Below are 25,095 nucleotides of genomic sequence, written 5' to 3' on the forward strand. Positions count from 1 at the left end.
CTTCATGGCCCAGCTGGGATACCTCTTCTACCCTGAAGCTTTCCCTGATCCCCAAATCAGAAGTAAACCTCTCCTGCCTTTGAATTCCTCTAAGCCCTCATGGTGCCTCTCTTAAGGCATCCTGGAATGGTAGAAAGAGGAAAACTTCACAGTCAGGCACATCTGGCTTCAAATCTCCTCCTCTCCATATGTTATTAGCTACTGACTTTGTGTAAACCAATTTGTTCTTCACCTATAAAGTGGGAATACTACAATTCTCATTATGAATTTATTAGATCGAATTGATTAATACATATAAAACATCTGTCTGAAATTTGAAGGCAATCAATGTAAAGTAGTTCTTATTCCTTATCTTTTTACCTGTGTTATAATAGTATTTCTGCATATTTCATCTTCCAGAATGAGCTTCTGGAAAATGAGTCATCCTATATATCTTTGACTCTCCCAGAGCACTTAGAATAGAATTTTGTAAATTTTGTGAGCTGCTTTTTAAGGTCTATAGTCAAAACCAAACATGTTATCTCTTCAGGAAAGTACCTACTGTACCCAGTATTATGTAGTGGAAAGATCGTGGTCTTTGAGAATTCTAATTAAAGATGTTGGATTAAAACAGCTTTGGTCCTTCCAGAAAAATCATAAAAATGGTATCAAAAATTTTCTTTTTAAGTCATAAACTCATAAGGACAAAGACAATAGGAAAAGTCACGACAGCAATAACATTCTGAAAGTGGGAAAACAGAAAGAAGACTGCAATCACTCATTTAGCAGACTCAATAAGGCTGCTAGGCTGTCAGTGATGAGAGTGAAGGGGCTAACAAGGGAAGATTAGTTTAATAAAGACAATATCAGGAAGATATAACAATTAAAATACATGAAGCAAAACCAAACAGAATTGAAAGAGAAACAGACAATTTCAACAGTAATGGTTGCCAACTTTAATACCCCACTTTCAATTATGAATAGAATAATGAGGCAGAAGATCACAAGGAAATAGAAGAATTGAACAACACTATAAACTACCGGACCTAACAGACATTTATAGAATACTTCACTTAATAGCAGCAGAATGAACAGAGTCTTCTCATGGTGTACACAGAACATTCTCTAGGACAGACCATATGTTAGGACATAAAATAAGCCTCAATAAATGTGAAAAGGAATGAAATATTAAGTGTATATTCTGACCAAAATGGAATGAAATCAGAAATTAATAACAGAAGATAATTTGGGAAATTAAACAATATACTCCTAAATAACTAATAGGTCAAAGAAGAAATCAAAAGGAAATTAAAAAATACTTTGAGACAAATAAAAATATCCAAACATATTGGATGCAGCTAAAGCAGTGTATAGAGGAAATTTGTAGCTGTAAATACCTGTATAAAAAAGATCTTATATCCATAACTAGCTTCCACCTTAAGAAACTAGAAAAAACAGAGCAAACTTTTTTTTTTTAACAGCAGAAAAGTTTTATTAGAAGGAAGTACACTTCCAGACGTGGAAGCGGGCCTGAGCAAGAGAAGCATGGCTCAAAAGGCCCAGAGCAAACTTAAAGCAAGCAGAAGAAAGAAAACAATAATGACTCTAGTGGAAATAAGTGAAATAGAGAATAGAAAAAGAATAGAGAAAAATACATGAAACCAAAACTTGGTCAGCTAGACTGACCAAGAAAAACAGAGACAAGACTCAAATTACTAAAAACGGGAATGAAAAAGAAGACATTACCATCAGCTTTACAGAAATAAAAAGATTAAGGGAATATTATGAATAATTGCTTGTCAACAAATAAGATAACTTAGATGAAATGGAAAAATTCCTAGCAAGACACAAGTTACTTATAAAGTATCTCAAGAAGATTCATGGACAATGGACTAGTAGTTACCAGAAGGGAGCGGGGAGGGAGGAGGGGAAAAATAAAGAAATAAAATGTTAAAAAAAAAATATATATATATCTCAAGAAGAAATTTAAAAATCTGAATAGATCTATAATGAGTAATGGGATTAAATTAGCAACATAAAAACTTTCCACAAAGAAAAGCTTTGGCCCAGATGGCTTTGATGTGAATTCTACTAAACATTTAAAGAAGAATCAAGAGCAATCCTTCCCAAATTCTTACAAAAAATAAGAGAGAATACTTCTCAACTCATTCTAAGTGGCCAAGTATTACCTTCATACCCAAACCAAAGACATCATAAGAAAATTACAAATTAATATCCCTTCTGAATACAGACACGAAAATCCTTAATATTAGTAATCATGAGTAAGTGGGATTTATCCCAGGAATGCAAGGTTGGTTCAACATACGAAACAAAAAAATACACCACATCAAAAGAATAAAGAACAAAAGTCATATATACATCTCGATAAAGAAAAAGCACTTGACAGAATTCAACACATTTTCATGATAAGAGTACTTAATAAACCAGGAATAGAACTTCCTTTACCTAAAATCAGAAACAAGATGTGTCCACTCTCATCACTTCTATTCAACACAGTATCAGAGGTAGAGATTCTAGCCAGGACCTAGAAAGTTATGTTTAGGCAAGAAAAGAAATAAAAAGTATCCAGGCTGGAAAGGAAGAAGTAAAACTATGTCTATTTGCAGAAGACATGATCTTGTATATAGAAAATTCTAACAAATCCACAAAAACTATTAGAGCTAATAAATTAGTTCAGCAAGGTTTAAGGCTATAAGATCAATATACAAAAATTAATTGTATTTAGGTTTATTCTCTGGAAATGATAAAATACAAGGTCTTTAATCTGGGAGACCACAGACTTAGGTGGCAGTAGATATACCATACTCAAACAGGAAGGATAAGTGTAAGTTTAAAGCCTGAATGTTGAGGCCCTCAGGCATTTGGGTCCAAGAATACTAATGTCTGGTATACAATCTCAAAACTTATCTGGGGAATCTGACTACTCCCACAGAAAGGATCTAAAAATGTTGACATCAGGGGTTTCCCAAAGAAATGGCTGGGTCTGACTGCCCATAGCAATAAACCTCATATGGTATCCATAGGCCTTTTAGTGATCCACTCTCATTAAATATGGACAGCCAGCCAGGGAGCAGTAGCTATTTGGGGAAAACTGTGCTTTCAATCTCTGGTTTCCCAGCCTTAGGTCTACCATTCCTTATAAAACGAGCTAAACTGCGTAAACACTTTCCCTTTGCCACTTCTTTTTAAAAATTTAGCACAAGAGCCAGTGGCTCAAGTGTTAGGAACCTTCACAGACCAGCTGCAGCTGCACCCTTAGCCCACATTCTCCGCAGCCAAATGCAGCTTCTGTAGCAGCTCAGACCTTATTTTAGACAAATATCTCCCTCACCTCGTAAGCGGCTCTATGGACCAGTTATGGCCCTCAAACTCTGGCAGGTTTCTTTGCTACTGGTTGGCTATTTTCTGTGAGAACCAGATTCTCAGGCTTGGTGGTGGGGGATCAACTAAGTCAGTTGGGCCCCTCAGAGTCCTCTTTTACCACTCTGAGAAGTTAACTTTCTTCTACTAGTTAACAATATTTTATTTTAAATTTCCTCTGCTCAAAGTATGTGCTTTCTGTCTCCTGTCTGGATCGTACAGAAACGGCCCACAGGATGGGGACAGTGTGATCCGAAGGATGCTGAATTGAGTGTTACCAGGCCTGTACGCCAAGCCCAGGGCTACATTTTTAAAAAAGGAGCCAAAATCTAGAAAGAAAGTGCCTTCCTTCCACTGTCACCTTGCAGTGTTCCTCCAGTATCCTTTATAAATTCTAACACTATCAGCTGGCAAAGGAGAAATGTACAAAAGAAGAAAGCAGTCATGGCACAGCTCTGAATAACATTTACATAGAACGATAGTGGAAATGCTGGAAATGTATCTAATCCAAATCATGTTACATTGGAAAGGTAGAGTGGTGGAAAAAAAAAATGTGTGTCATGAGGACGAGTGTGTATTAGAGATAGAGAAAAATCATCTTCTATAATGGAATGCCAACAGATAATGCCTACAACTAAAAAGTCAACAAGCAGAAACATATACGTAGTTAGAGATAAGTAGGTAAAGAGAATTGAGTGCATATATCCAAAAAGATATGTATGAAATATTCGTAGCAGCTTTATTCATAATAAAACAAATAAACAAACAAACAACCCCCCCAAAAAAAACCTCCCAAACCAAACCTGGAAATAACAAATATTCATAGAAATATTTATTTATGGTATATTAACACAATGGATTGCTATACAGTAATAAAAAGAATGAACTGATACATAGAATGACATGGATGAGTCTCAAAGACAATATATTGAAAAAGAAGCCAGATCCAGAAGAGTGTACACTATGTGATTCTATATATATGTAGTTCAAGAACATGCAAACCAACCTTTACAGGTAATACAACAGTAAATACCTTGTTTGGAGAAGGGGATTAGAGAGTAGGAAAAGAAACAAAGGAACCTTTTTGGGGTGATGGAAATGTTCTATATCTTGATTTTGTGGTAGTTATTTACATGAGAATATATATACATAAAAGGTCAGTGGGATGCACGTATGATTTTTGCCCTTTATGTAAATTATGCCTCAATTAAAGAGAGCAATAAGGAGACAAAACCCAAAATAGCTAAAAGAATTAAAGTGGTTATCTCTATGAAGCAAGAAATGGGGTGGGTGGCAGATTCTTTGTATTAAGTCCTGTAGAACATCTCTACTCTAAAACATGTGAATTTGTTAACTTCAATAAAATATAATCTAAATAAAAGACTGAACTTTGGAGTTAGTCTGACCTGGATGCAAACCATTTGCAATCTGGATAATGGTGGTAAGGTTATGTGGCCTTTCTGGCCCTCAATTTCTCCTTTAAAATAAGTCTAATAGAACCACAGGAAAAATATCTGAATTTATGTCTTAAAGTACTTGCCAAAGTGCTTTATACATAATGAGTGCTCAGTAAATGCTAGTTTCCTCACCACCTACCACTCTCCTTCCAACGCACAGACTACAGGTGAGTGCACTTTACTCCTACTTATTTTTTCTCATCTTCTCACAGTTCTCCAACCTCACTGCTCATTTATTCTCTCACTCTTTCATAGGTCACATGTGATACTGGGATTTATTAATATATATTTGGTCTACATCCTGTTCCTGGCACAGAGATCCTAAAGCCCTAGGAATTTTGGAAGTGAACAATAAAATTGTCTTGTTAATGAGGTGGCTTTTGGAAAGCCCCTAAAAGATTTCTGAATAGGGCTGGTTGCCAGGGAAACAAGTCAAGTGATTAGAGGATTAGAATTTTCAGTCCCACCCTCTGACCTCTAGAGAGAGGGGAGGGGCTGGAGACTGAGTTCAAAAGCTAATAGCCAGTGATTTAATCAATTGTGACTATGAAGCCTCCATAAACCTGGAGAGATTCCAGGTTTGTGAATACGTGGAGGTTCTGGGAAAGAGGCATACTTTGAAGAAGGCATGAAAGCTCCACACCCCTTTCCACATACCTTGCTCTATGCATCTCTTCCATCTGACTATTCCAGAGTTATATCCTTTTGAAATAAATGGGTAATCCAGTAAGTAAAATGTTTCTGAATTTTGTGAGCTGTTCTAGCAAATTAATTAACCCCAAAAAGGGGGTTGTTGAAATCTATGATATACAGCTGGTCTGTCAGAAGCACAGGTGACAGCCTGAACTTGTGACTGGTATCTGAAGTGGCGCAGTCTTGTAGGACTGAGCCCTTAACCTGTGGGATCTGACAATATCTCCACTAGGTAGATAGTATAATTGAGTTGATCTGTAGGACACCCAGCTGACGTCCAAGAATTGCTTGGTGGTGTGGGAAAAAATACACAAACTGTAATTGGTGTCAGAACTGTATTATCCAACTCACTTTTCTCTTTGAAAAGAGGACTGGGATCCCCTCTCTCACCCAGAATTATCCGTATAACTGTCACTTTCTCTGTAGACTTCAGTTTCCTTACCAGTAAAACATGGAGATCGAATAGGATAATCTCTAAGGTTCTTTTAGTGCTAACATTTCTTGATTTCTTTTTTCTGTGAAATTTCTATTTCTGTGAAGCCTTTCCCAGACCTCATTTTGGCTTTAAAGATGTTTGGTGAGGCACGTGATGTTGTCAAACAGTAACATATGGCATGCTGCTTACAGGGAACAGGTGTGTGTATGGGGTGGGGGTGGGGGTAGGGATGATGCCTTCTCTCATCTCTCTACAAATGCCAAGAGCCATGTGGCATTGAGTTAATGCCTCTCCCCAAGACTGGCCTTTCCTGGGCCACATGCATCTCATGCAGCACCAGGATCAGGTGAATTCTAAGGCATCTATTCTTTCCTGAGATAAACCCCTTCTTTGCATGCAAGCCAATAAACACAGCTCTCCTGCTTGGAATAGGCACTTACCTGCCCAAAGTGATGAGCCAAAATAATGTCCACAACATTGGTTGTCAAACCTGAGATCTAAAAGGATAAAAACTTTGTGTAAAGGGAATAACCATATGCACAAAATTATCAAGCTGTCCACTTAAGATTAATGTACTTTACTGTATATATGTTATCCTTCAATAAATAAAAACACAACTCAATGTCACATATTTTCATGAGATAGTGGTTTCTAAAGACATGAGAACAAGAAACAAGTCAGAAAAAAATGAAGTCTTGCTTTCAGGGTAATAACATAGCCTGCTTTGAAATAGGCAGCTGGAAGAAATGAGGCCACAACTTCTTTGAAAATTTGAGACCAAAAAGTCACAGCTATTAGTTACTTCATTCCTGCCTGTATTTCTGCATCTGTACTGTATTTATGGATAAGACTCAACTTACGAGCATTTCCAAGCTATCCAAGAGACAAAAACAAAATTTTTTCTTTGTCTAGTTTTTGCTATCTTCATTTCAGGGAGTGGGAGGAAAACTGCTATGTTTACAGAATGTTACTGCATTTCAAACGTTTTTTCTTAATTTTTCCCCACTTCAGAATGATGCAGATCACAGTCTAATAAATGCAGCAATCTGTGTAAATCTGCAGATTATTAGTCTATTTTCAGAAAAATTTCCAACTCAAACTTTGTTGAGTCCTCTTAAGCCTTTTTTGTTTGTTTTATGCTCAATTATGACTTGGATCAGAGGTGAAGTACTGAATTGGGGATGGAGAAGAGATGAGGGAGACATTCTTGGATATGGGTGCAACAGGATCACATAGTCCCAAGAAGTTTAAGGAAGAAAGAAGTCCAGGAATCTTCACATGGGTTATCAATGATCCACAGATTATAAATTAAAAATCAGAATTAATAACCAATCTCATTTCATGTTTAATACTCATAAGGTTATTCTAAAGTTTTATAATTGTATTAGGTTGTTACACATTATTGAGAATGTTCAGTTAAGTTTTAATGTACTCATGCTAGACAGAAATCAGAATAAATTTTAAATAAGTCAGATTATAAAAAAGAATTTCCACAGCATCTGACAATAGCATTGTTAATATATTTCATTCAAAGCTAGGGTACACAACATTTCTCCAGAACTTAAATGTGGGGAGAAATGGATAGATTTTTTAGAATCTGGTCTGCTGGTAGGTGAAATATTTTAATATTTTAAAATAATTATGAAAGCAATCAATAATGCTTATCATAGAAAATTAAGAAAATGTGTTTGTCTACTGAAAGACATGTAAAAGAATGTGCATAGGAGCTTTATTTATAATAACCATCTAACCACTCATTTTATGTATTCACACAATATACTAAACAATTAAAAAGAGCTACTGCTACACACATCAATGAGACAGGCAATGATAAATCAGAAAATGAGAGATGAAACAATACATATTCTATTATTCAAACTATATGAAGTTTAAGAATAGATAAAACCAGTCTACGGTGACAGAAGTCAGAATAACGGTTATTTCTGGGAAGAAAAGAAAGTATTAATTAAGAATAGAACTGGAAATATTCTGTATATCAACTGGGTGGTGATTACAAATGTAAATATTCATCAAGCTGTATACCTCTTGCCCTTAACTGTACATTCCTCAATGAAAAAAAAAAAAAAAAGCAGATAAGCCATTCTGAGAAAGGACCTAGAGATGAGCCAGTGAACACTATTTGGTGCTTACTTTGGAAGCTGCCCAGTCAATCCAGCCTTTAGCACAAGGATCAACATTAATGAGCACAAGGCCTTCCACAAGTTCTGGATGATTGAGCTGAAATCAGAGACAAAGACAACAGTATGAAAGTTCCACTCTCAATGTTCTTCTAAAAATATTGGAGCATGGTTTAATTAATTCTTAATATGCCTTAATGCCTCAGATTTAAAAGTAAGACTTCAGAGAGGTGCTAGGGAGAATATACAGAAAAATAGCTCTTTAAATCTGACTTAGCATCTGGAAAACTAGTTTCTTAATTGCTTGTCTAATGATCTTTCCTTGCTAGGATCTCTTGGGGAGACATGTTTTTTATCTCCACAGAAGAGGAAAGCGCCTGAGCATATCCCTGCAGGGAAAGTGCCTTTGGCACCACTTGACATAAGGGGCTGCTGAGGCTTAAACTGGCTATTTCATACTCATATACCTTTGTTCCCAACAGGGGCTTCTTAAGGTTTTTTTGAAGCCACATGATTAGGTGACACCACACTCAGAAGACTGTCCTATCAATCAGGAGGCATTTGAAAAAAAGTTCCTTAAATAAAAATCAATTGGAACATTTCTATATAAACTCAAAACTCTCTAGCTTATTTCCTCTACTCTGATTACACTGATTATGCTCACTACAGAAAATTTGATAAACTAAGAAATTATAAAAGGCAGAAAATAAAATTTCATATTATCTTACCACACAATATCAATCCTTGTTAATATTTTAGTAAATTTCATTCTACTCCTTTCCTATGCCTACGACAAACTTTAGGTGAATCTGTATTCTAACTTCATTAACATTTTAGTATGTGTCAATCTCATCATTACAAGCTCTTCTTACAAAATTTTAATGGCTGTATAAAATTCCATTGTAAGTATTCTCTAAGAATTACTTTTTATTGATGATGTACAGCCCTCATTTGTGATTTTTCAGGTACCGTAAGTATAAAGCAAGGTTTTATTCAAACCTGTATCTGGAACTGACAGAATTTATTTAAAAACTGACATAGACCTACAATAGTACCTGGTCACTTAACACAGCAGTAAGAGCTGTGATCTAGGCAGTAGCTCAAAGGCGTTGAGACTAATCTTCCATGTACTTACTGCAAATTTGCTGAGGATGTAAGCTCCAGCCCCAACTCCAATCCCAATGATGCTTTTCACACTGTGAATGAAACACATGAACATTGATAGGGTGAACTCATTTGGAGGTAGCATGACGTAATGGAAAGAACATAATGGGGTTCAAATCCTGGCTCTGATCCTTATCAAATATAGAATTTGGTCAAGTTTCTTTAATTTTCTGAGCCTTGATTCCCTACCTATAAAACAAAGATATAACCGCCTACTTCTAAGTTGATTTTAAGGTTAAATGAAGTATCACTAAAACCTGCAAATCATTCTTGAGATCTCACTCTATCACCTCCATGTCTAACACAACAGCAAGTCCTATATAGCCTACCATCAAAATATTTCCATCTGCCTCCATTTACTTCACTCTATTCCCACGACAGTATTTAGTACTAAAATATCACTACCTCTTGCCTGACTATTATAATAGTTTAACTGGTCTCCTTGCTTTTTCTCTTCTACTCCTCTCCAACCCATTCTCTCCATAGCAAGAGTAATCCTTTTTAAAAAATTGTAAGCAGTTTTATTGATGTTCAATTTACACATTTGGAATGGTCATTTAAAAAGATTAAATTGGGTATCATGCACCTGCTTAAAAGCCTTCATTATTTTTTTTTTCTTTTGAATAAAATCCCAAATTCTTACCTGATCTGTGAGACCTATATAATCTGGTTCTTGCCTATTTCTTGAATTTCACCCCACGCCTTTCTGCCACTTGTTCATTTGGTCCGGGACTTTTGGACATATTACTCCTTCTGTCTGGACTTCTCTTGCTCTGGCTCTCTGTCTAGGTGCTCCTTTTATCCTCCAAGTGTCAGACTAGAAGCCACCTTCTTAGAGAGGCATTTCCTGACTAGTCTTACCTATGTAGCTCCTGCCCTAATTCTTTATCATACCCCCACTGATTTCTTCTATAGTACTTTAGTTGTGATTTGCTTACTTGTTAATTATTTCCCTAAGACATAAGCTCCATGAAGGCAGTGACTATTCTGTTTTCTCACCATCACATTCCTTAGAAAGTCTATAAACACTGTGTGAAACAACTGCAGAATGAACCTACCATAAGTGAGTAAGAACAGGTGGCAGCATTTCAGCCAGCTCATCCATTGTGGGGTACTGGTACCTGAAATCCAGAAGAATACCTCCTGAATTAGAACGCACTCACATTTCCCAACTACAAGAACAGCTAGAAAAGTACAGAGTTCTTAGATAAAAGCATTTCCTTTACCAAAGGCTCCAAGAGGTGATGCGCAGTCTGGAAATGATTTTGGCATGTTGTGCAACTATCTACAACTATCATGCTAAGAAGAAAGTAAAAGAACCTACATGTTTCTATGAACAGTCTCTCAGACTAAAGGATGTCATTTGAAAAGAAGAGAATCTGACAGGTTCTGTCTCAGATTCCAAATCCCTGATAATCATGTCAATTGGGTTTCAGGTTCAGTAAACTTCCAACAGTAAGAATCAACTCAGGAAGTAGTTCTTGGTCGGCTGCTTATATTTAGGCAGCTAAGTGCAAAAGTAAACAAAGCTTAGCATATTGGGCTTTATGGGGCTTAAGCATAATCACAAATTCTGAGCTCCTCATTATGAATATTTGTTTTACTTAGGCATAGGATAACATGGTTACTTTATGGCCTTTGAATTTATGAACTATTAATCCTAAAAGGTCAAGCAAGCCCAGAAAAGTAGGGAGTACCCATAGAGATTACAGAATTACAGATAGAAAGGGTCTTAAGACAACCTCCTATATATGATGTAGGATCTGCTCTACATCTGACAGGGAAGTCAGCCTGCCTCTGCTTGAAACACTCTTAGAGATGAAGTGCTCTTGAGCCATTCGTGCACAGACAGAAAGAGGGAATGGGATCTAAGTCTTGTTGGATAAACTACTCACTGGCCAATTTGTGTTTGAGAGACACAATAGCTTGGACATAGTCAATACATGGATTCTGGAGCCTGATTGACTGAGCTAAAATCCCAGCTCCGCTGCTTATTTGTTATGAAACCTTGGCCAACTTACTAAGTATCTTGGGCTTCAGTTCCTCACTTGTAAAATGAGAATAGTAAACCTACCCCACCCATAGGGTTGTGAAGGTTAAATGACTTAATACATGTAAAGTATTTTAAAAAGTGTTAGGAATATTGTTTAAGTACTATATAAGTGTTAGCCATCATTTGTCTGTAATGTTCTATTTAACAGTAGTCATTGGTAAAGGTAGTTCTGGAGATGAGTAAAGGCAGAGAGGGGAAGAATTAGCATTGCAGAGTTTGTGCTTTCACTCCTCCCCTTCAAGGTCTTCTCAATAATTATACTGCGCAGGGAAGAGTTGGGGAGACTGGCTCTGCCACGCAAATCAGGTTTAGGATGAAGCCAAGAGCTCTAAGTCCAGTAAAAATGCACCTCTACCTGACAAGGCAGCTCAGAGGGATGAGTATGGGCCTAGGTATTGGGAGTTTCAGGGAGAAACACAAAAATGACGATTGTACATAACAGTTCTCTCAGAGCAAGGAGAGGAAATACAAGAATGGTTGGTTCTACCTACAACTGTAGATTACATAACATCAGCTGAGAAGGGAAGCACACACTACTTCTCCCATTGGACTCAGTCATTTGCTCTTCTGAGTGCATATCTTCCCGGCCTTACCCTGTTGGGAAAGAGGGTGCACCTTCCTGTTGGCCTGGGGCATCCACATGACAGACAGCAAAGTGCTGGGTGATCTCTTGCATGTCCTCAAAGTTAAAGAATGCATTGAAACAGGACTTATCTGCAAGAGGAAAAATATGAAAAAGTTACAGTCTCTCCATTTCTCCCCAATTTTCCTCCACTCTATCAATTCTGTATCATCTTCTTTTACTACCTTTTAATCATTGTCCCACTAAACTGAGGTGTCTGAACAATCTGTCTGATTCAAGCTGCCCTAAAGGCTGAATACCAGATGTCTCGATGACCTGAAAACAACTAATTCTTAATTCCACACAATATCTATAAAGTGGAAACCAACCCAGGTGTTGCACAAAATACTGTCATTTTCCATGTACTTTATTCCCCTATCTGACATAGAGACACTGACAATATCCCAAGAACCTGGCTAGAGTGAGTACCTTGGGCTGCTTACATTCACCATGTGGAAGACTGTCTCTTGGAAAAATTGCTGGGGTGCAAGAAAGGGCTGCTGCTTCAATTGTTACCCTATTACTATAACTGCTTAAATTACTTCTTAAGCTATACAAGCTCTAGCACTAGACTAAATGCAGATCACCTCTGAAAGTGAGAGAAGCATGCAAAAAAGTACACATATACAGACTCCATGTGCCTGTGGCAAGGGCCAGAATCTTACACTACCATCTAGAAAAGTCCACTTAAAGTCACTGATGACAAGCTGTAGCAAGAGTACTTTTACCAATTCACTGAAGAGTTCACAAAGTTAATTTCAAACCCTGGATTTTCTAACCCGGAATATGAAAAACCAAAGTAGCATAGACTTTTTAAAAAATGATTTCAGTACTACTTTCTTAACCAGTCATTATATAACCTTCAGTCCTTTTGCAGACATGACACACAGGTGAGATTTAATTCTAGTATCCCCCAAATGCATTCTCCTGCACACTTCACAGGAACTTTAATCCTGCCATTAACATATGTAGCAAAGAAGATGGAATATTAAGGAAGAAAGGAGAAAATTATGTTCTATTAGAATACTAGGATCTCTTACATGTGCTTTTTTTAATATACAAAGATTGAGTATTCTAATAAAAAGATATAAAATCAAATACATACGATTGAGGCCAATGTCATGATATGTGAGAATAACTGGTCTGTTTCCCTTCGGAAGGCCTCTTATAGTGACGTGGACCATACCATGAGTTGTTTCTACATCATGTTCCTGTAATAAGAGAATGTAAGGTCTCAGCAAAGGCAGAATGGACTTCTCAGATTGAAGTTTCGCAATACCTGATTCACTGCTATTTCCCACCAGCTGGGGCAGGACACATCATTAAACTATAAGGATACCAGAGAGATGTTATATTATGCAGAATATTCCTACTTTCTAATTCCTTCTAGACAAATAAATGAGGGGGAGAAAATATCTTCTTATCCACAAAACTCACTTTCATAAGTGGGGGAAATCAGGGATCTGTTGAGAATATATTTGCAACTGACTACTGAAAGGAGATCAATAAGTTGAGTAAGGAGCAAGTAAGACCTGGGGAAAGAAAAGCAAAGGAAGCAGAAGATATAAAGTTGCTGGGTAAAAAGCTAGAGGCTTCAGAGCCTTTAAACACATGTTATGCAACTGATAAGTTCAGCAGACACCTATGGGTGTGTGTGCCTAAAATCTCTCCCCTCTCCTGGGAGCTGCTCTTCTGTGTTGCCTATACATTACAGCAGTGGCTCTATGGCTGCCATGTTTATAAACTGTAACCTAATGGCCACAGCTTACTGGAGTCAGGTGGGCATCTGGTCCATGCTGGATCAGCTTCCTTCCCTGAGGATTAGTAATTGGGACAAAGAGATTCCATCCTGGGCAGCTTATATTACAGTAGGCATTTCCGCTACTCTGATTCCTGGTTCTAGCTTTATTTCTGAGACATCCCTGGATTGCCACTGGTTTAAGCTAACTTGGGTAGGTCTGTTCCCTGCACCCCAAAGTATCCTAACCAAAGCAATGAATAAAGTTTAAGATGACTACAGTCAGAGCAGAGCTCAAGAAATGAACAAAGCTGAAACAAGATGCAATCAGAGCTGCTAAAACCAGCACTAAGAGTGGTTGGGTGGAAAAGAAAAAGACTGTAGACAAGTTAACTGAGATTTATTCTAATTTCCTTCAAAGTCTGTATTTCTCAAAAATAAAAAATTATGTGTAGCCTAGTGAACTTCTGATGACAAAATCATCCACACCTATTTCAGAAAGTCTTACAGTAGATAAGATTAGCTCTATCAATAAGAATCCCAACAAAGGCAAAGGGCTTTCAACTTAATTTCCTATCTAATAATGAACCTCATCAGAGGCCTTGTTTCTTCTCTGATGTGGGACGCAGAACAATCTTAGGCTAAGCCTTTGACCATCAGTATATCTCAAATCACAGGCTAGAGCAGATATCTCTATCAAACCACAAGTGACTCAAAATTTCTGCTATTCTCTATTACGGATACATCCTATTCAAAGGCTTGAAAATGGGAAGTAAGAAATGGAGAGAATCAGTTATGGTGAACTGGATATGAAATAAAGTACAGGATTTGGATGGGAGGAATATAAAGACAAATTCCTGTTACTGTATGAGCATATGTCTTGTAGTAATGTCAGACTTATTGAGGAAACCCTCAACCACCACCCAGGCTCATTCATTAAACAACTATTTATTGAACTACTACTACCAGAACCTGGACTGAGCTCTGGGAATGAAACAGTGAATGAGAGAGATATGATCCCTGCTCTCATAGAGAAATTATGTTCTAACAGGGAGGCAGACAATAAATATACAAGTCAACCAACCCATATAACAGTTTGATAAATGCTAAGTAATAAATGCTATGAAAGAAATAAAGAGGATGCTGTGATAGAAAACTGAGAAGGAAGACAGTAACTCTATTAGCAGTCAGGACAGTACAAATTAAAACAATGAAATGTGACTTTATACGCACCAGAATGGCAAAAATTTTTAAGTCTGTTAACACCAAGTGTTGACCAAGATGTAGAAAAACAAGAAATTTCATACACTGTTGGTAGGCATGTAAAGTAGAACAACTACTCTGGAGAACAATTTAGTAATTTCTAGTAAAGTTAAGAGACATCTACCCTACAGTAGTTTTAATTTTATGCATAATCTAAAGAAATTCTCAAACATGGTCACACACACAAAAAGATATGCACAGAGATGTATACTGCAGCCTTATTTATAAGGTCAAGATAATTGAATTATGACATAGTCATATAATGAAATACAAATAAAAATGAATTAACTAGAGCTAGAAGTATTAATACGTAAAATCTTGAAAACACAATGCTAAGTAGAAATGCAGGATATGTATATAATATGTAGATATGTGTATATTTACGTAATTTTTTAAAAAGCAACACTATATAGATATGTTTATCTATATCTATATATAGATATGTATGTTTACACATATTTAAAGCATAAAAATTTGGAGGAGAAGGAATGTAAACTAACTTTAGGACTTGTTTCCTCCTGGGAAGTGATAGATTCAGGAAGGGAACACAAAGAAACTTTGTTCTTTCTCATGTTTTACTTCTTGAGATAAAGGATAAAGAGGAAGAGAGAGAAACGAGCCCCGGCCAGATGAATGACACTATAGGAGAACCCAAATTGGAGAAGATGTGCAACAATTTGTCATCTTGACAATCTAGTTGCTGGAGAATTCCTTCTGTCATAGCCAAACCTTCAGTAGAGTCTTGCTTAATGTTCCAGCTAGGTCTTAGATGTGCTACTGAGACCTGAGGGAAAAACCGGTTTACTTTGGCCCTAAGGTTAGCAGAACCTCCTAAGGCCAGGTAATTGATGGGGATATTGTATATGGGAGTTTGGGATACTGAGTTGTAAGGAGGTTCAGGAGGATGATGAAAAGAGAGATGTAACAGATGGAGATGGGGTAAAAGAGAACATGTTAAAAATAGATGAGGGAATAGGGCAAAGTAACTACTTTGTCATTCATTTCATTGAATTTCATAGGGCATGAAATTCGGAGTTAAAATTGGCTTACAAAATTTCAACTTTTCAGGGAGATCTCAGCTCCTACCTTCCATAATATACTCTCAAATTGTGTAATGACCAAAGTATCAAAGGGCCCTGGGCTCTGTTCAATCCTGTTGCCCTATTTGGAGCAACCCTTGGTTGTCAGTGTCTTATACAGTTTCTTTTCATTTCAAAGTATGTGAATGTAAATGTTCTTAGCAGAATAAAGAATATGGAAAGAAAGGAGACACTCACCTCCATATGGATTTCTAAATATATCCTTTGTAACCCTGTATGTGAAGAGCTTGAACAAGTCTCCATCTAGAAATGTGTATGCAGAGACCCTGGCTACAGAGCTGATTCAAGGATTAGGCCACTGGGAGAGGGTAAAGCTGCTGCCACCTTTCTGTTTTAGTCAACTATCATCTGTTTCACACGCTGTTTCTTCCAATTACCTCACCCTGCATCTTAGCATTCTAGAGGGTGTGACTACACAATGAGTGTCTGTGCTCAAAGGGCACAGCCCAAGGTAGTGTTAATAGGCTCTCATCATAGATTTTTTCCCAATACTTTCTGATTAATTACCATCTTCAAAGCTATGTACTTGAACATGATGATCCCTTTATTCTCCAAGCCTATAAAACAACTTGAAATCATACTGGTTCCTGACATACTTTTCCATCCTGGACTGCCTTCCTCTGAATCAAAGATGTAGTTTAAGAGCTTTTTAAAGAACTTAAGAGTTTAGGATATTACCATTATTTGATAATAATCAACTTTTACCTTTTTCTTCAGCTAAATGTACTGTCACCAGAATTACATAATCTGACTTTTCATATCTCTGAATTCAGTCAAATTTTGATCACTTCATGTCTGTTAGTACTTCTTTTTCTCCCTGGCCAGTCTGAAATAATTGAGGCAAACTTGTATGAAAACATAATCTTGAAAATGTCTACATTTTTATTAGTATGAAATTTTATTCTGTTTCTAGTATAAGCAGACTACTGTATGAGCCTTGGGTATAGCTTTTATTATTATATATTTTGTTATATTATCTATTATATTTTTGATTTAATATCCCCACGATTATCTTACCTCTATGTAGTGGTATAAAGTTCATTTGTAAACCTCATTTAACCACCTAGTAAAAGATCAGCTTCCACTATTATTTAGCCTTCTGCCTATCAGTAAGAACACATTTTCCTTTTTAAAATTCTGTAATACATTTTCTGACTCTAGCCTCAGTTCTCTCCCCTCTTATCTCTTACATGTTTCAGCTCCGTTCAATCAACAATTTCAATCGACCCTTACTTTTACTTTTCAACCACCCATAACTCTCAAGCCTTCTCACAAATCATGCTCTTCATCCGAAAGCTTCTTTTGCAATATGTCAACAAAAAATCTATCTTTTTCTTCTTCAAAGCTAACTCCAATATCTTCTTCACATAGCCTTAGATCACAATGGGGAGAAAAAGAATGAATGACTATTTAACCTACACACAACAACAGCTCAGAACACCTTCAGAACATGGACTCTTAGGAAAGTCCAGGTAGGAAGGGGTCCAGGTCTGGTCAATTCAAATACTTCACTCTCTGGCCACAGCAAATGGTCCAGGGACATATATATGACCCATATACACACATACTAAGCCAACAAGAATCCTCCCCTGACCTTTTCCCTAGAATTACAGGTAAAGATCTTCTCTCCGCAGTAAAGCTGCTAAGCTGGAATGATGTGAGTTTAAGCAGTTGGCAACCATCAAACCCATGATGGGACAGAGGTTGTCAGAGAAATAAACCCTCTAATGACAGGGAAAAAGGGAACTGAGATTGGGGGTAGTGATTAAAATACAAAAAAAAAAAAAAACAAAAAAAACAACCCAACAAACTAAGCTTTTTCTATAAGATTCTTTTCTTCTCCCCCAAAATGAGAATAAAGTCACCTACATTAACCTCCCCTACATCCCTCAAAAATCAACAACAAAAGGGTGGAAGGTATCACAAGGGGAGGAACTGTAAACAAAAGTCAGAAAGGAAAGGCAAAAAACAAGAGTGAGGGCAGGCCAGCAATAATTCCAGTTTTCCTGGTGGGGTATACAAAGAGAAGCAGTGGCTGAAAGGTAGACGGGGACCACACTCACATCCTTCAAGGTCAGGCGAGGAACATAGAACAGATCAAGATCACAAACACAATTGCAGAAAGTGGTCAATTCCAGCTCTCTTCAAACACCTCTTTTCTATGGAAGGAACTTTCAAGATTTTTATTTACTTAATTCTTATTTTGTAACAATGCCCATTCACCAAGTGATTGGCAAGAATTTAAAGCTGTTTAAAACCCTTTAGAAGAGGCCAGTCACATATGTACATTTGAATTATGGTACTGAAAACTAGTCTTCACAGTTGGGTTCCATAAATCAGTCCTCTAAAGAGATACTCCGATTAGCTAGCCAGCATGAAATTACTCAGCCTTTGGCCATGCCTGGGTTATCCTAGGAACAAGAACTCCTTTCTTGTGAGTTCTCTCCATTACCAGCCTCTTCTATGGAAATGATATATCCTGGCAGACAGCAGCTTTTCACTCTCCATTAATATTTATTGAGTACCCCTCTGGTGGAAGTGAAAGGCAATTTAACAATATATGTCAAGAGCCTTAAATATGCTCATTCCAAGAATCTATCTAAGAAAAAAACCCAAAGTATATATAAAATTTATGCCCCAAAATGTTCAGTGAATTGAACATATTCTAGCAATCTGATTTCCAAAAATAATGAAATAGTTAAGTCATGATACAGCCGTGATGAAATAATGGGCAGCCATTAGAAATTTTTATGAGTTTTAAAATTATAGGGAAATGAGATCATGTTCTAATGTTAAGTCAGAAAGGGGGATACAAATTGTATATCCACCAATGTGACCAATCAAATCAATTTAAAAATTAATTATTTTAATAAAAATTATATAGACACAGACACATATCTCAGCACTAAACATTAACATGGTTATCGTTGGGTCATAGGATTATGAGTTTTTCTCTAGCTATATTTTTTAATTCTAATTCTCTGTGCTTTTCAAATATTCAAATATGAGCATGCACTCTTTCAATAACCAGAATATAAAGTAAAAACTAGAAATAAATATAGAAGAATAAGGGCAGCTCTAGGTAGGATTATAGGTATTCTTTATTTTTTTATTTTCTGAATTTCTAAATTTGTTTGATTATACACAAGTGTTATTTTTTAAAGTAATATATCTTATACACAGAGAAACTATATCATCTAATTCCAAACTTTTAAACAGTCTCACAAGGAGAGAATTTAATCAGCACTTGTTAGATAAATGGACAATAAGCCTAATGATTCATTGTTGTAACTGGTAACAGGCTCTTTTCTCCTCATCAATTCTAATCATATCACCTCTAATCACCCCCTTCCTTTGTTACTCTTATTCCAAATAACTGCTGTTTACCTCAGAGGAGCTATACAGCAATGAAGTCACTTAGGACAATCAAAGAACCAAGAGAAATGGTACACTTTTAATTACATTTTCAATTATGGGAGTGGGGAGCATGTAGTTGATTGATTAGTAAGGAAAACACAGGGGGAAAGGTCAGTTCAGACTGAAGTTGTGAGCTTGGTCGATGATGCTAAGATAACTTCCTCAGATATCATCAAAGATTCTTCTAAGATTTTCTGAGGCAAGACAAGAGATCAGAAGTAGCCCACAGTTACATTAATGGACAATATCAATGCCAAGGCTCAATGCTTTTCCATTTAATGACTTTAGATTTATTCTGCTTTGTCTCCTAAGAATGCCCAATGGTTTCTGAGAAGCCTTCAGGCAAACCGGGCCATTCTGGACTTCTCACATCACAGTTCCTAACTCCTAGCTCTTTAATCAGCCTGTTGCTGGACTCCTGACCCAGCTGCCCCGTCTCTACAATGTCACATACGCCTTTAACAAAGAGACATGTGAGAATGGCCACAGAAGAGCATTCATGAGTGCTGGAAGGAGGAAAAAAGAAGAGCCTAGTTTTTTCCTTTTAAAACGCAAAGAACCTGTCTATTCAAAATCAGTGGCAGACATGTGACACTGACAAACACTTGCCATCATTCTATTTGTATCAGAACTGAACTAAAAGTTATATTTCATGAGGCCAGATATGTTACTAAAGCTTCACCTAAAATATCTAGCATTTTCGCCAGATTATTTTTAAGTGTTAATCTAAAGAACAAAATCAACAACAACAACAACAAAAGCGGAAATAAACGCCATAGATATAGTGAATATTTTGAGGGATATTAGATGGCGGGGGTTAGGGAAGGTCGAGGGCGATAAAAAAAAGCAGAGAGATTAAGAGGTACAAATGGATAGATGCAGAATAGACATGGTGATGTAGAGTGTAGCATGGGGAAGATGGTTAATAATGTTGTAATAAATATGTAAGGGGGAAGAGGGGTACTAGATTTAGTGGGGTGATCACTTTGCAAGTTATGTGGATCTCTGATCACTATGCTATACAACTGAAACTGGTATATTATTGTACGCCAACTATAATTGAAAAAAATTCATTAAATTGTACAATGCAAATACAAGCAACTGATTATTATATTTCAATAAAGATGGAAAAAATTAGAAAAAAGTGATAATTATATTTCTAAAATTCAATTTAACTTATAACTAAGTACATTTATGCGTGGAAAGAATCCTAAAGGGCATATATCAAAATATTAATACTGGTGAAATAGCAGGTGGTTTTATTTGTTTTGTTTTTTTCTTATCTATTTTGTAATTTTTCATATTCCAATTTTCCCTTTTTGGGAAGGAGTGCTCATTTGATGAAAACAAATTCTTCCATACAGTATAAATATACTATTTTTGAAATTCTTCACCTTGAATTTTACTGTCACCCTTTCTCACATGATCTCCTTCTAGGTAAATTATATCAAATATTAACAGCAATCAAGTTTAATGGGTAACCTAGGATCCAAACCATAACTGAAGTTAGATCAAATTAAAAACTAAACCTAAATTTGACTGCCACCCTTTATAATATGATTAAATAACTAAAATAATGAGTAAAAGACTATAGTAAATGATTCCCTAACAGTGCTAGGCTGATTATGTTGTATATATAAAGTACTAAATAGTCACACAAATTGGTGTTTGGCCCTGGGATTCAGAAATCTGCAACAGTGCTATGAGCCTGCCCCTTCCAAAGCAAGTCTCATTTGTCCTGCCAAGGAACCTCAGCTTTAAGTATAGCTCAACTCCTTACAACATCTCAGCTCCAGACATTTCTAGGTGGGAAAGAACAGGCAACAAATTCAGGAAGAATGGTGTTTTTTAACTCCAACTTCACCCAATGGTAAGTTAAGAAACCTGATTCTCAATTTCATCTGTAAAACAGAAATAATAAAAACCACCTTGTGATATTGCTCCAAGGACACTAAGAAATCTAATTATAAATCATTCTCATTTGATCATTCCCAAATCTTAATGATCATCTAAATCACCTGGGAGATCTGAAAATATGGCTTTCAAGGACCTTCCCCTGGGCATTCTGATTCAAGAGGTCATGGTATACACAGGCCTCAGTATTTTATGAGTTGTTTAATAGTATTTTTCATAAGGCAATTCTGATTGAGAGGTTTGGGAACCTCCGGGCAATACGTGATTAGTGAAATTTGTGTTATTTCACATGTTTGATAGCAACGGCACTGCATACATAATTTATACTTTGGTCATTTTCAGATGGCCTTTACCACATGTCAGTCAATAGATAAAGTAGGTAGATGGGAAACTTCTGGTTCATTTTATTGATTTTCAAATTAGCAACAGAGCTATAGCAATATCAGTCTATAAAATATCATTTATGAATATACTAATGAGTCAGTTTGAATTTTGCATTTCTAAACATGAAGCCAAGAGAAATCTGCATTTTGTATTAAAAACACTTACTTGTCTTTTTCTTTTAGGAAAAAATTTTGTTGTTAAGTCTCCCCTCCAAACTGTCCCTCCCCCACCTTCTCTGCAGTGAGGTGACAACCCTCCATTTGACACCTGTGGCTGGGGTTTCCAATATCACTTGAGGAAAGGAGATCTTAATCACAAAGAGAAAGCTCAACCCAATAACCATAAAACAGGCACCTGGCAGACAATTTTTTAATATAATAGCAAATTATTTTAAATAAATTTGATCCAATGACCAAAAGAACATGAAGGAGCCGCGACTGCTATGAAGAGAGATCCACCTCCACAAGACCAGCAGCCCAGGGAGGGAAGCACTGCGGAGGGCCTGCACAGAGTCCCCCTTGGTGCTTGTATGGTCCTTACCTGACAGTCAAAGTCCTGGAAGTTTCGTGTACCATTCTGTCAACAGAAGGCAGAAAACACAGTCAGTTTCCTCATGTGGCTTCTCCAAATGTGCAGCAAATTTAGTTCACAGTGAAAGCAGTGCATGTGCAGCCTCTTGGTTGCCATTGAACTAAAATGGTTCTTCTCATCAAAAGGCTTCAGAGGCAGGGTGGGTTCCTAATACGGGTTAGTAAAAGGTGAGCCTTTAAAGGTGAGATGACACTTTGGTGGGCTTCCTATGAAGATGAAGGAAAGGAGCCTGCTTTCACAGGAAAGCTTGTAACTTCTTGCCTCTCTATCTTAGGAGAGCAGTGAGAACTTGTGGGAAGAGGGTAAGGCATGGATCAGAGTCTGAGAGCACAGTGAGGACCCACGAAGAAGCACCTGGGAGAAAGGAGTTAAGAGACCAACCGTGAGAGAAACAAAGGAGGACACAAGCCAGAGTGCCCAGCCAGGAATTAAAGAAAAGATTAAGAAGAGAACAAAGACATAGATGGAACAGAAATGGAAGACTTGACATTTAACAGAGAAGAAAGGCAGTGTCACTGAAGGAGGGAAAGAAAAACACGACAGGGTTTTTAGTACACTGGCATATCTATTGCATCCCATGAAACTGCTGATAGGAAGAAGGACAAATCACTGAATCATTTAAAAAGTAGAACATAGTCAAAAGACCCAAGAATTCATCAAGCTCCTAAACAGAGATTATTTCATAGTAATGTTGACTGAAAAGAAAAATCAATGGGAAGGACTCAGAGGCATTTTTGTACCATTTCAGATGCATGCCAGAGTTTCAAGAATATGACATAAGTATAAAAAGGGTAATAAGTGATGTGTTTGAGAGGGGAAAAAAATCCTTCTGACTTGGTTTTACATAAAGTAAAGCCTCTCCCCTGGAAAAAAAAACCCTTTATTTAGAAACTACATTATCATAACATATCTATTGTCTACCAATGGCTTCTAGAAAGTGTAGGGCTGCTAATAAGTACTTTCCAAAGAGCTGCCCCTCCAGAGAAAATCTAGATATCTGATTGCAAGGAATACTAGGTAGTTCCATTCCCCTTCAAGAAGGTCCTTAGAAACAGTTCTGTATCTCACTACTCACACTGCTAGCAGGAGGAACAGAGACGATAAAAGCACAGCCCAGTGTGGTTAAAAAATAAACAAGCAAACAAATAAACAAACTGCCCTCCTCATGAGAGGAATTAGGAGAACCATGTAGGATGCGCTACAGCAGCACTATCCAATATGCAGGCATTAGTCAACATGTGGCAATTTAAGTTGAAATTTAAATTCAGTATCCCAGTCACGTTAACCACATTTCAAGTGCTCAACAGACACACATAACTGGTGGCGATCGTATTACTGGGCAGCACAGACAAAGAACGTTTCCATTATTGCAGAAACTTCTACTGGACAACAATGATCTACAGGCAAAGATTTTAAAGGAATAAAGTTATGGATGAGCAGCCATCCATCACCTTATTCCTTTATTTTTCTAAAGGTCGCAGTAAAACCACTACGGAGCTACCGATCATCAGTCAATCTACAGATGACAAAACAGGAAAGAGTGGTAGAGACAGCTAGTCTAAAGTATTATTCCTGGCATTAAACCAAGTTCACAAAATAAAATCTGATGCAGTCACAGCATGGAAAGATAACTAAGACATCGTGCAGATGGGACTGAGTAGCACATTTCCAAGGAATACTGTCATTGGTAAAAAGATCACAGTGTTCCATGGCTCCCACTAGCCCCATAAAACGCCTGAGAACTCCTTCAGAGAAATCATTGTTTAATTTCTAGTTAGACTATGAGAAGGAGAAGGAAGGGCCCTCTCATGAACTAGGGTAGATGGTTTCAGTAGGATATAAATGACCAGCTGGTGAGCCCCTGGTTCCTAATTCAACTTGCCCCTTCCATAGCACAGGGCCTGGTATAAGTCAGATGCTTGATATATATTTATAAAACAAATAAGCCAATATAACAAAATGTTGAAATTTCTTTGTTAAGATTTTGAGTTAAAAACAACAAAAACTCAGTTTAAGATATGATATGGTCATTAGATAAAAATGAAGTAAGATACAAATGGTCTTTATAGTTTGCCCTCAACTACATTAAAATATGTTCTAAAAGACTAGGAAAAAAATACCAAAACATTAACAATAGCAGTTATTTCTGAATAGAGAGATCACAAGTGATTATAATTTTCTTTATACTTTCCAATAATAAAAATGCACTTCCCCTTCTGTAATTTGAAAACTAGGAAAAAAAGTTTTTGTATGGTACAAAAATATGTTTTGTAACTTAGAATTTTGTAATATAAGATTTAAAGATTTATTTAATCTTTTAAGGAATAATTTATAATGATGACAAAACAGATCATGTTAGGGCTTTGATATTACAGGGTTCCCAGAGAGTTCCTTCAGATATCTTTTAGAAGGATTAGAGAAAATCACTGTAGTCTGAACTAAAATCTTGGTCATAGAATAGAGAGACACAAACTCTGATGAGCTATTTGGGAAGCAGCTGTCACTGCCTGCCTGCATTTCCCTTCCTCCCAATCATGTGGTCACAGTCACAAGGCATTCTGTGAGGCTCTGAAGCTTCTGAAATGAACACAAAGAGAAACGCCAAAAGTGGTAAGAGATGATTCTCTCTAGAAACCAAAATGATCTCTTCTTTACTGAGTACTGAGAAAAAAAAACAAAAAAACAAAAAAAAACAACTACATGCCGCTAGACTCTCAAAAAAAAGGTACTAATATTACAGGAAGATTACCTATCACTTGTTTTTG

At 36.8% G+C, this 25,095-nt stretch overlaps 1 protein-coding gene across 8 annotated transcripts in view; it reads right to left on the minus strand.

Annotated features, from left to right (window-relative positions):
* The window catches only part of NDRG3 (NDRG family member 3), a 57,824-nt gene that overhangs the window by 13,105 nt on the left and 19,624 nt on the right, over window positions 1–25,095 (minus strand). For 5 of the 8 annotated variants that reach the window (XM_011366580.2, XM_023534433.1, XM_011366579.2 and 2 more), the window contains 7 exons: window positions 22,280–22,315; window positions 13,029–13,134; window positions 11,895–12,015; window positions 10,307–10,369; window positions 9,220–9,280; window positions 8,098–8,184; window positions 6,387–6,443 (listed from right to left, as the gene is read on the minus strand). In XM_011366580.2, coding sequence (XP_011364882.1) covers window positions 6,387–6,443; window positions 8,098–8,184; window positions 9,220–9,280; window positions 10,307–10,369; window positions 11,895–12,015; window positions 13,029–13,134; window positions 22,280–22,315 — 531 coding nt within the window. The remainder of the gene's footprint in view (window positions 1–6,386; window positions 6,444–8,097; window positions 8,185–9,219; window positions 9,281–10,306; window positions 10,370–11,894; window positions 12,016–13,028; window positions 13,135–22,279; window positions 22,316–25,095) is intronic. The other 3 variants (XM_023534432.1, XM_023534431.1, XM_023534434.1) reach the window with 1 other exon arrangement.

Source organism: Pteropus vampyrus, unplaced genomic scaffold, assembly GCF_000151845.1.
Source record: "Pteropus vampyrus isolate Shadow unplaced genomic scaffold, Pvam_2.0 Scaffold125, whole genome shotgun sequence".
NCBI lineage: Eukaryota > Metazoa > Chordata > Mammalia > Chiroptera > Pteropodidae > Pteropus > Pteropus vampyrus.